This window comes from Eptatretus burgeri, chromosome 4 (genome assembly GCF_056783735.1).
Source record: "Eptatretus burgeri isolate ZD-2024b chromosome 4, Ebu_testis_v1, whole genome shotgun sequence".
Lineage (NCBI taxonomy): Eukaryota > Metazoa > Chordata > Myxini > Myxiniformes > Myxinidae > Eptatretus > Eptatretus burgeri.
In genome coordinates, this window is record NC_140964.1 from 31,110,160 (window position 1) to 31,122,325 (window position 12,166).

Sequence of the window (12,166 nt, forward strand, 5' to 3'; positions counted from 1 at the left end):
CTATCTTTATTTTGGACCAATCGCCACCATCACAACCACAACAACAACCACCAACCACAACGCCGCTTCACCACAACCGCCATGACCTTTACCGTCACAACTCGCCACCATCGCATCACCGTCATCTCGCGCCACTCATGGGCACCGATGCTGGACTCGTGTAGGGCGCACGTTGAACAGCGTGTACAAAATCACGGATTTTGTGCTTCAAAAACGACACACGCCCACTTTTTGCCGTCCAATCGGTGAGCGAGGGGCGAATTGGCCCCGCCCCCAGGGCGATCGATATATGCAAATTTGTGGATCAAAAAGCCTTCACGCCCACTTTTTCTCGGGCCAATGGGGAGCGAGGTGAAAGGTCAAAGGGAGGGGGTCAAAGGCGAAGTTACGGGGGGATAAAAGGACGGTGTTCGTCAGTCAGAAGAGAGTCGCAAACGAGAACGAGAGGGAGTCGAGAACGAGAAGGAGTCGGAACGGAGGGGACGAGTGTGGAAGACTGGAGCCCGAAGCCTGCAGTGGCTGGAGAAGCTGAAGAGAGTCGGACGAGGGGGTGCTCGCGTCGGTGCCAGGAGCTGCACGCCCGAGGGAGGCCGGCAGCGCGACCTGGCCGAGGTGGAGACGCACACCAGGGATAATAAAGATCCTCTATACCCCGAGCATCAGCAACCCCCTCCTGTTTCCCCCCGCGCTGAGATAGTGCGACCAAGGGGGCCCCGTTCCCACCCCCTGCCAGGCACTGTCCACGAGGCCCGCGGGTTGCGGGGCCATCGCCGCTCCGCGTCTCATCACCAGACGGGTAGGCCCGACCCGGTCTCGGCCTCAGGCCTACCTCATTCTTGGGGATTTCTTTTCCTTGGTTTTGGGTATGTGTTGTCGGCGCCGTCTGTGAAGTAGAATTGTATAAGTGTTGCCGTGTGCTCGGTAGTCGGTATTAGCTCTGCACTGTGTTTTCACTTTTATGTTTGCTTTTTGTGTAAATGGAATTGTGTTTTCTTTTTTTTGTGTGCATTTGGTGGAATTGTATTTGTGTGCTTTCCGTTCGTCGCGAATAAATGTGCTTTATTGTTGAACTGTTTCCCGCTTCGCTTCGTCTTTTCCTCCATTGAATCCCCATCTTGCTTCACGTAAAGGGTTGGTAGTGGGCTGAATACGCCCGATAATTAATCGAACCGTCGAGGTCGACGATAACACCGCTCGGTTATTCTGATAGTACGGAACGGGTCGCTTAAGTGGCCCGTGTCCGAAGTCGACCTGCGGCGAGGTGCGATCGCCCGGTCTACCCTCCGCGTGGGTACTTAGGTAGTTCGAATTTGGCGAGCAACCCTATCCCACGCGGGGGCTGATTGGCTCGATCGCGGTGAGACCGAAAGGTCCACCCGTGACTGGTTCCCGGCGTTAGTCCGAGAGGGTCACGACTGGATTGTCCGTCCGGTGGGCGACGTGCCGCGATTCGAGTTACGTGGCCGTCGCACGCCGGCGGGCGCGAAAACCGCAACAATATATATATATATATATATATATATATATATATATATATATATATATATATATATATATATATATATATATATATATAAACCCATGTGTTCAATGTATCAGTTCGTTTTGTGTTTCTTTTATTGGTTTAACACAGTGCGTGTTGGAGAATTAGCCAGGCTGTTACCACTGTAAAGGGACATTTGGGACCGACAGAAGCTCGGTGACCATCCGCTCGGGTCGCACACGGTTCGAGTATGCTAGTGGCTTGTTCCGTACGAGCATTGTCGAGGTTGAATTTCCCCGGTAGTTTGGACGACGTGGGTATTTAGGTAAATTGAAATTGGCAATCGACCCTACCCCACGTGGTCGACCTATTGGCGAACTCGATTTCAAGTTTCACATCGACCATCTTTGGACCAAGCTAAGTGCCAGAATAAAGGAAGGATTTTCTTTTATTTTGTTTCCCCTTGTCTGTATTTAAGTCTGTGTGTCGAGGCACCTCGACTTTAAGTTTGAATTATCTCACGATTATTATTATATCTGAATTATTGACCCTCGTAAATATTTGTCTATTTTCATTAAATCCCGTTTTTATTTTAAGTTTGTGTCCGTGTGTTTGTCGTGGGGTTCGAGTATACCCCCGCCCCCCTCCCCATGCTGTGAATCCATTCGTGCGCCCGTTGCTCTGCCAGCCGCGCCCCACCCCTCCCGTGCAAGTTGTAATCTCCGAGGATCAACGTGTCTGCCTCATAAGGAAAACTGCTCGGCTGTCTGGACTGGCAGTGTTAACCGCCCGTCACCACAATTTAGGTTAGGGGATTAACCTGAACCGTGCAGCACTACGACAATATCTTGGTTTTTTGACGATATAAGTTTTGTGTTTTCGTTGTTTACATTTAAACCTCTTGTGTGTTCATTATATTCATTTATCAGGTTCTGCAGAGGGGTCAACGTGACTTTGGGGACTACCTGTAGATTTTTGGCTACAAGGCATTGTAAAAGTGTTTCCTTAGAAGTGGAATTCGATCTTATTCATCGAATCGATGCTTGTGAATGTGCCATTAATGTTTCTGGGTTAAGTTTGACCCCTATCTATAAATATGGTGCCGTTCAGGAAGAAGAAGATGTATGGCTAACTTCGACCACTTCTGGAAGAGGTTTGTTTGTATTTAAATGTTTGGTAATTATTTTGTCTATATTTATATGTATGTGTACTTGAATATAACTGTCATTAATGAAAAAATCTTCAGCACCATGCAGTGAAGAGGGAGAATTAAAAAAAAAAAAAAACTTGACGAAGATCCGTTCAGCCATCTCTGAATAAAGGGACGACACACACAGACAGACAAAAAGGCTCTCTTATAGTATACAGTAGATGTCTTGCCACACCACACAAATACTGTATGTCCCTGCTGTACAAACACCCCTGTGAATAACCCCCTTGTCTTCACTATGCCACATGCTTTTCCTCACACTTTCCTATAAATACACACATGTTAATTGTTCAGGTCAACTTGCTTGTAGTGTCCTTTCCTCCATTAGTCCAGCACAGTCGGCATGATTGTTGGACATGAAGTTTTATTCCATGTGTTAGCCAGTGTGCACTCACTGTTTCGCTCGACAGTGGTCAGATTGCATGCTGAGGGCACAGACCTTGGTTAATCGAGTCAGCTCCTCAGTGTCAGATGGGGAACCCTGTTAGAGTTAACAAAGTTGATTGACATTCTTGGTTTCTTAGCAACCCACCGGGCTGCAGAGTTATTCACGGTACTTCGGCCTATATGGCCGAGAGTTCGGGAGGAACCTGATTGCTTCCCCTCACGGTAATCCCCGAACCCAGAGTCCGCCACAATATATTTGTTTGCTTGTGTTGTTGTACACAGCACAGTTGCTCCCACGTTGTTGTATAGTAAAATGAGCCAACACATAAGTCCTTTGGCTCAACCGTTTAAATGGCGGCTCTCACCTCCTCCAATCACTCGACAGCCTGCTGACGTCACTCTCGGTTCCGCCTCGTCAGTTCCGGTACTCGACAACCTACTGACGTCACTCTCGGTTCCGCCTCGTCAGTTCAGGCGCATAATGCATTCATTAGTATTCATGTAACTCCCAATACCACACACGTTAACAGCAAGATATTTGATCGGTGAAGTTTCCACTTCGAGGTAATCGGCAAAAGCTTTGGCTTTCTGAATCAACAACCCATGGTCAACTTGCTATGGCAGACGTTCGGAAGAATGCACGTTTTTTTTCTTGCAAAAAAGAATGCTGTTAGATTCTGGAGATTGAGATAAAGCCATTATGGAGGATTGTGATCGATACACAACATTATGGAGATTGAGATGAAGCCACAGGGGATAGACATGATGGAGGCCTGAACCGAATCACTTGCTGCACTTTCATCACAGCCCATTATATTATTGCAGAATACAATTTCATTGAATCTTTCAGAAATAAATTGGTGAATCTGGGCCAATAGACAATTTTTTTTTTCGAGGCTTCTATGAGAGCTAACACACAACGCACAGCAAGGGGGGCATGAGACGAGAGGGGCAGGAGTGGAAAGGACAAAACAGTGGGGAACAGAGACATTAGGAGATCTGTGGAAGGGAGAGGGATGGGGTGGGGAACATGGGGAATACAAGATGGACATTACAAGGACTTTCAAGAAGGAAAGCAGGGAATTTGAAGGAGGTGGGCTTGGGTGGATTATCGGGGGTAGAAAAGATCAAGGATTTGGATGGGGGAAGATAAGAGGTGGTGGTGAACAGCTGTTTTGAAAGCCTGGAGGGAAGAATGGGATTTAATTGAGTGAGGGAGTTTATTCCAAAGGTGGGAAAAAAGAGGAATGAAAGGATGAAGGTGAGCAGTGATTCGTGATTTTGGTAGTTTTACCAGAAGGGGGTTGTTGGCGGACCTTGAGCACCCTGCGGAAATGTGGTGGGGACAAATCTCAGAGAGAGTGGGGGGGGGAGGGGCGAGGCTGGAGAGGAGACAGAAGAAGACAGAAAGACCACCAACCAGCCTGCGTTGAGAGAGTGAGAGTCCCCCTAAGACTCAGCCTCATTGTGGGAGATGCCAATGATCCGAAATGCCTTGGTTTCCACAGCGTGAAGCCGAGAAAGGTGGGAGGCAGGATCACCAGCCCAGAGGGGAGAGCAGTACCACATCAGGCTGCGGACGAAAGCTTTGTAAGTGGTCAGGAGCTCAGCTGGGCTGAGGAAGGACTTTGCACGACAGAGGATTCCCAGTTGGCGACTGGGTTTGGAGGCGAGGTTTGAAATGTGGCTTTCCCAGGAAAGGTCATGGCAGATAGTGAGACCCAGAAGCTTGAAAGAAAGGACTTCTTCCAGAGGATTGTTGAGAAAGTGGATGGGGGGGGGGGGTTATAAACGGTCCTTTCGAAGAGACATAGTGAGAGTGTGAGATTTGTCCGGATTGAAAGACATGTTCCACGTGTTGGACCAGTTTGTGATTTTTATCCAGATCAGCAGTGAGCGAAGAAGCTGCCGCATGCCAGTCTGAGGGTTGACCGATGGTACAGCAAAGGGTGGAGTCATCAGCAAAGAGATATAGAGGATTTTCCAGAGAGTCGGAGAGATCATTGATGAGAATCAGAAAAAGAACAGTGCCCAGAATGCTTACTTGAGGAACTCCAGCCTGCACAGGAAGAGGGGATGAAAGAACTCCATTTAGGGCCACACCTTAACTGTGACAGGAGAGCAAGGCTGCGAGCCATGAGTGGAGATGGCCTTGGATACCATAGGAAGAGAGTTTGGTGAGCAGGGCGGGGGGGGGCAGACCATGTGAAAAGCACGCGATATGTCTTGGAATATGGCTCTGATTTCATGTCCAGCATTGAGGACCTCCATCCATTGTTGGGAGAGCAGAAGCAGCATATCCAGGGTAGAGTGACCTGGTCTGAAACCAAATTGAATATCGGAAATCAAACCATTGGAGTAGAGGAAGGATTTAATGTCTGAAGTGATGATGGATTCCATAACCTTGCTGATGATTGGCAGAAGGCTGATTGGTCTGTAGTTGCAGGGATCTGTTTTTGCACCTTTTTATGCAGGGCAGTGATGTTTGCTGATTTCCAAGCAGATGGCAAATGAGAGGGTGAATAGAACAGAGAGAGGGTGAGCAAGAGCAGAAGAGCAGGTTTTTAGGGCACATGGGCTGATGCCGTCTGGTCTGGATGCAGAATCTGAGTTGAGGTTTGACATCAAGCTCTACACCTTGTCAGGAGAAAAGTGCAGTGTCCAGGGACAGTTGACAGGGACAGTCCAGGGACAGTCAAATTTTCCATGCAATTTTCCATGCTATAGAATATCATTGTTTGATTGTGTTCTGAGGAAGGTGCGACATCTCAAAGGTGTGTGTTTTTTTCAACGGCACTTTAAAAACGAGAAAGGCAATCGGTGGAGCGCATACCTCCGCCACGCAATGCCTGATCCACGAGAACATGTCGGGCCCAATACAATTTTGAAATATCATGCCATATATCATTTTGGCCCTATCTCTCAATGGTAAAGAATCACTTTAAAAATTAAATAATTCTCAGATCCAGATTCAGATTCAGTTCTTCACCAAAATCGAATCAATTCGTTTTTGCCACACACCCAACGTGCCCACCAAGTTTCGTCCAAATCCGAACACAACTTTTTGAGATATCCTGCACACAAACAAACAGACAGAAAGGGATGAAAATATAACCTCCTTTACCTGAGGTGGCGGAGGTAATAATGGGACAAGCCTGGAGCGGTCATTCAGGGGAGGCAAAGATGGTAAATGTACATTTTCGACTTATGTTTGCTATTGATCTCATTATAATTGAACTCCACACAGGGAGATGCATTACCTATAGCATCATGCCTGTGACTGCTTTTACTTTACCGAAATTAAGGTTTATATTTAAGATACTGTGCAATATCAGGCACTGGTACCACGGAATGGCAAGAAGGAATTATAGTACAAAGTTGTGTTTGAGGTTAAAGTTGTTAGTGTTAGAAATTTCATTGGAACACTTTGCATAAGTCCATTCAACTTAAGTATATCTGCAATGTTATGGAAACCCCAAATTGACTCTGGAATACATTCCACTGTGTTCACTGTATGGCCGCCCATGTGTGCGTCTGTATTTATGCAGTCTTTATCTGCTAGGGTGTGGACATTTAACTAATTTGGTTTAAAACTCGACTTTCAAATTTGTGATTTCAATGTTGGCATTAAATGTCGGACTCTGAAGGTCCGCTCCTCATCCAGCTCAGATTATGACTTCTGCCTGGTTTTTCGTTTTTTTGACCTCCCTTTCTGAAAAATTATTTTGATGGTTCAAAATAAGTTTTTAGAACTGTTCCTTTCAGTGGTAGCTCATGCTGTTTCGTGCTCTTCACTGCTGGAGTTCCAATGATCATCATACATGTACGTGAAGCACTCTGGAGCACTTTTGCGTTTCACTCTGTTGCTTAATGCGGAAACGTGCTGCAAATTGACTATTTTTTGTCCTGATGCTCACGGAGATGTATTGTGCGGTTTGTTATAAGAAAAGCTTGCAGTGGTCTGTATACTTGATTTGAATGGTTATGTTTCAATGTGAAATAGTTACCTTATTATGGGTTTTGTTGCACAACATGGATACAGTTCTGTGCAGATATGCTGATCTCTATCTGCCGAGCTGTTTCACAAAACTACAAATTGATTCTCACTAATCCTCATTTTTGCTAATTTGAACGGTCTCTGGAGCATATCCCTGCAAATTATTGAGAGTCCACAGTGACATGTGTGCGTGCGCTTATGTGTTTTACAAATGTTTTTAAAATGACCACATTTAAGCAGCTTCGGATGAATTTGGCATGGCATCTACAACACAAAATGACATGAAAAAAATGAAGTTTTAACTCATTTCAAAACAAAAGGCAGAATCTGCCAGTTATCGGAAGTCTGCAATGTATGTATTGTCATGTGTTTTATTATTTGATTGAGATCTCTTGTAATCTTTCTTTCTGGATAAAAAACAGGGATATTTTAATCGGGTCTGTCTGTCATGCAATCTCCTAAACGGCAGAAATGCACCAAACTTGGTAGTTATAATCACGACATAGTACGAAGGTGCAAGAGCAGTGTCAATTTTCGGTCTGCCGCCTGTGGTGGAGTCGAAAGGCGAAGGACTGAAAAATGCAATTCCAGGTACATTTTCAAACATTTTAAAATAAGTGTATATGCATTCAGCATTGGGGGATGCATTAAATATGTAACCATTTTTTGGATTTGACCCTTGGTTCATTCCCCAGGGAGTTGGGACTAAGGTGCACAGGACTCAAAACAGGAAGAAATATTTTAAACTCAAAATTTGATATCGAGTCATTCCTGGTGGAACTTTTTGCCATCTTTTACCTTTGCTTTAGGTGGGAAGCGTGAGGATTTGCGATGTCATGCCATCGACTTTGCTCCTGTTTTTTTTTTATCATGAAGATGCTAATGATTATTTTGATGATTATCAAAGTATGCAAATTGGTCTCGTGAAAAAAAAATCGCTTCCTGCTGTGCGCAGGTTGGTGACAAACCACAGACGTTTGTGTTCGAGAGTAAAGATGCACGGAAAGCAGATAAGTTGCTGATGCTCATCCATGGCAGTGGTGCAGTGCGGGCCGGTCAGTGGTCCCGCCGTCTCATCACAAACGACAACCTCACCGAAGGCAGTCAGATTCCTTATGTGGAAACTGCCAAGAAGGTACACTGTGGGGGGAGGAAGATGCATGGAAAGCAGCACCTGTTATGTGCACATGGGCGATTAATCAGGAAAATATATGGAAAAGAGGAAGAGGATGATGAAAATATGGGAAAGGACGTCGGAACTTATCCTGGGGAATATACATGTGGAAGTGGGTAGTGCGGAGGTGTGATGAGTTTGGAGGATGGTTAGGTGTGTTTTCAATTATTTGGAAATTATTGACTGACTATATATGCCTCACTCACTCCATGATAATCCAGGGTTAGAGTTAAAACATATACACACACACACACACACACACACACACACACACACACACACACACACACACACACACACACACACACACACACACACACACAGTGGTGCCCCCACCAGAATCCAAATTTAATTCGTTCCAGGAGGCTGTTCGGATTCCAAAACTATTTTCCCAATAAGAAATAATGGAAAGTGAATTAATCCGTTCCTGGACCCCAAGAAAACCCACTTTCAAGACGCTTTCAACTGAAATTACCCATGTTTAAGGTAAAATAAGATGAATAAATGATGCTCGATGGGGTTTAAGTCTGGAGACTGTGCTGGCCATTCCATGATTTCAAGCCGACCGTCTTGTTCTTTTCTTCTCAGGTAGTTCTGACATAGCCTGGAGGTATATTTTGGGTTGTTATCTTGCTGTATGATGAACCCCTGACCAACTAGGTGTTGACCAGAGGGTATTGCATGGTGCTACAAGATGCTGTGGTAGCCCTTTTGGTTCAGGGTGCCAGTCACTCTGTGCAAGTCGCTGACTCTGGATCCAGCAAAAGAGCCCCAGATCATCACGCTTCCTCCTCCATGTTTGATAGTTGGTGTCACACTGAGGAATCATCCTTTCGCCTACTCGACGGCGTACAAAAACCCTGCGTGATTAACCGAAGATTTCAAATTTTGATTAATCGGTCCATAAGACCTTCTTCCAGTTTTCAGTTGTCCACTGGTGGTGCTTCATGGCCCAGGCAAGCCTCTTTTTCTTATATTTTCCATCTTAGCAATGACTTTCTTACTGCCACACAACCTGTCAAACCTGCAGATCGAAGTCTTCTCTTCACAGTTGAAACTGAGACTTCCTTACATTGACCAGTGTTAAGCTGTGCTTGAAGCTGCTGTCCTGTGAGCCACCTATCACGCAAGCTGTTGACTCTCAGAAACTTGTCTTCTGATTGTGTTGTGGCTTTGGGTCTGCCAGACCTCTTCCTGTCAGAGTTTCCTCCAGTTTCCAAGTGCCTTTTTATGGTGCAGGAAACTGTGCTCACTGACACCTTGGCTTCCTTTGCAATTTCTCTAAAGGAAAACCTCTACTTTTAAGGTTTATAATGGTCTTTCTGTCTTCCTTTGTTAATTGTCTTTTCCTCACCATTATGATAGCAATATATAACTTCCTGTAGTGCAATATTGTCCAAATAATGCTTCAGAGGGTGCAGAAACAGTCTGTTCCAACACTGCTTTTTTACAGACAGAGGGTTTTTAACGAATCAACAAAAGTTGGGACACCTGTAGGAATTGCTTGCATCAACTTTCAAGGCTTAATTTACTTCCATTGCTGCAGAACAGCTGCAGTTGCTAACCCATTACCTGTTCTCTGAAAAGGGCCTTTTTTAACAACTCTGAAATTTCCATTAATTTTCAGTTTTTAGAAACCTAATCTTTTTTTTTTAACCTCTGGTAGTTTACTGCTTCGCTTTGAATTCATCCATTAGCCACTTAGCTTGAATAGTTTAGTTTACCGCTATTCATTGGACTTAAACTGCTTAAATTTTAGTAAAAACTGGAAAAATGGGAGTGTTCTAAAACTTTCGACCGGTAGGTGTATTCTTCTTTTTTATTCTTCTTCTTCATCCATCACAATCCCACAACAAAAGTAAAATGGCAAAAGATGTCATGATGGTAATCCATAAGAGGACTGTGGTGTCATATTGTGGCATTGTAATGTGGTGTCATTCCTACCTTGTTTAGTTGTTTTTTTGAGATTTCATCCCTCCATGATGTTTTTACATTTTTTTCTTTTTTTATGTCTCTTTTCTTGTTTCTGCAATTTTTTAAAGTAATAAAATGCTTAATGTTTTATATATTTCGTTATGGATAATATGGAGTATGGTAATACTCCCATGATTACGCCGTACTATGTGATACTACCGTATTCCATGGTACGACAATTCAGATCAACATTTGTGTCTCGAACATGGCATGTAAAGTCAAGTAAACGCACTATGTTTGATGCTTTATCACCGCTCTCTAAGTGCACCCACACCTTGGCTTGTTATGCAATCTGCATGGCATTGCGAACCACAACAGATGATAAACTTATAGAAATGGAATGACTTTAGAGGGGAGGGGGAGATTTGTATGTTCGATTTGTTTTTATAAATTGCTTAAACTTTATTTGAAAGTAGCTCCAGTTTGGTGTCAGCGTGCATGCCTTCCTGCGCCCATAAAAAAAAGAGGAAGAAGAAGACTGAATATATATGGCTATACATTTTGAATGCGCACAGGCTTTGCATTTTGCATTTTCATTTTGATCATCCTCTTCGTGTGTTGTAAATTATTCAGTAGTCAGTACCTAAAAAGGCACATTAACCATCTCCCCCTATTCACTTAACACTCACACTCCGAATTTTATAATATCCCGAGATCGAATGCGAACGACCTTTGTTTTTCCAGTGTTTGATGTAGTTTTTAATGCCTCCGTACCAAGGGTGCCGGAGGCATTATGTTTCCGGGTTGTCCGTCCGTCCGTTCGTCCGTCCGGATTTTCGTTTACGCGATAACTCAAGAAGCAAATGGTAGAATTTCATCAAACTTGGTAAAAAGGTAAAGTAAGACAGGGCAATTAAGTGATTAGATTTTGGGCCAGATCTGATGAAGGTCAAAGGTCAAGGTCAAACTGAAATTTTACTGTTTTTTTTTTTTTTTTTTTTTTTTTTTTTTTTTTTTTTGTATACCTTGGTCGAGGCTCGTATGAGAGCTAACACACAACTCACAGCAAGGAGGCATGAGACAAGAGGGGCGGGAGTGGAAGGGACAAAACATTGGGGAACAGACACAGGTGAACTGTGGAAGGGAGAGGGATGGGGATGGGACGGGGAACATGGCGAGGGGAAGATGGACATTAAAGGGACTTTCAGGAAGGAAAGCAGGAGAATTGAAGGAAGTGGGCTTGGGCCCTAACTCAAGGGCCCTATTATCTAACTGTTTACGCCCTAACTCAAGAAATATTGGACAGAATTTCATCAAACGTGGTACAAAGGTAAAGTTAGACAGGGCAATTAAGTGATTAGATTTTGGGCCAGGTGTGATAAAGGTCAAGGGTCAAATATGTCAATACTCAAGTGTTTGTGCGGGAGAGCGGAGGCATACCCGTCGACTGCGCGCAGTCAAATTTCTCTAGTTTAATTTTATTTTTTGCATGCAAATTTGTAAATTTATATAATCCTTAATGTTTTATATATTTTGTTATTTTGGTATGGATTAAATCCATCTGTTATTAAATTGTTTTAATACTTATTTCAGTTGATTTGGAGGATGGTTTGGATACTGTATGTATCACTTTTGGAATGTTCGGTCCACTGTCCATTTCCCCCCTTCCCACGATCCTAGCCTGGTTTGGTTGAGTCCACATTTCCGTTCGATTTATTTTCGTAATAAAACGAATGGTTTATATATTTTTTTTTTAATTTTGGGTTGCATGCACTAGCCCAGAAACAAAGTAACTTCCTCGCGTTGGAATCACCATCGTGGTTTCAGCAGTTATTGAGTTTGGTTGGGTTAGTTTTACATTGTTTTGAGAGGGGAAGAAGCAGAAGAAGAAGTAAAATTAGCATTTTAGCAATCTCCTCATTGTGATACTTTCGCGATGTATTCTGGCATCTTTTTAAGTCTTAATAGTTCAGGAAATGCTCGAGAATAAATGTATGGCTT

The 12,166-nt window shown here is 43.9% G+C and overlaps 1 protein-coding gene and 1 long non-coding RNA gene across 5 annotated transcripts in view; one reads left to right on the forward strand and one right to left on the reverse strand.

The window, feature by feature from the left end:
- The window catches only part of ARB2A (ARB2 cotranscriptional regulator A), a 198,105-nt gene that overhangs the window by 24,431 nt on the left and 161,508 nt on the right, over positions 1–12,166 (forward strand). For all 4 annotated transcript variants that reach the window (XM_085877287.1, XM_085877285.1, XM_085877284.1 and 1 more), the window contains exon 6: positions 8,033–8,212. In XM_085877287.1, the coding sequence (XP_085733413.1) occupies positions 8,033–8,212 (180 nt within the window). The remainder of the gene's footprint in view (positions 1–8,032; positions 8,213–12,166) is intronic.
- Positions 8,070–12,166, reverse strand: part of LOC147027730 (uncharacterized) — a 105,175-nt gene continuing 101,078 nt past the window's right edge. The window contains exon 3 of the long non-coding RNA XR_015057228.1: positions 8,070–8,217. This is a non-coding gene — a long non-coding RNA (uncharacterized LOC147027730). The remainder of the gene's footprint in view (positions 8,218–12,166) is intronic.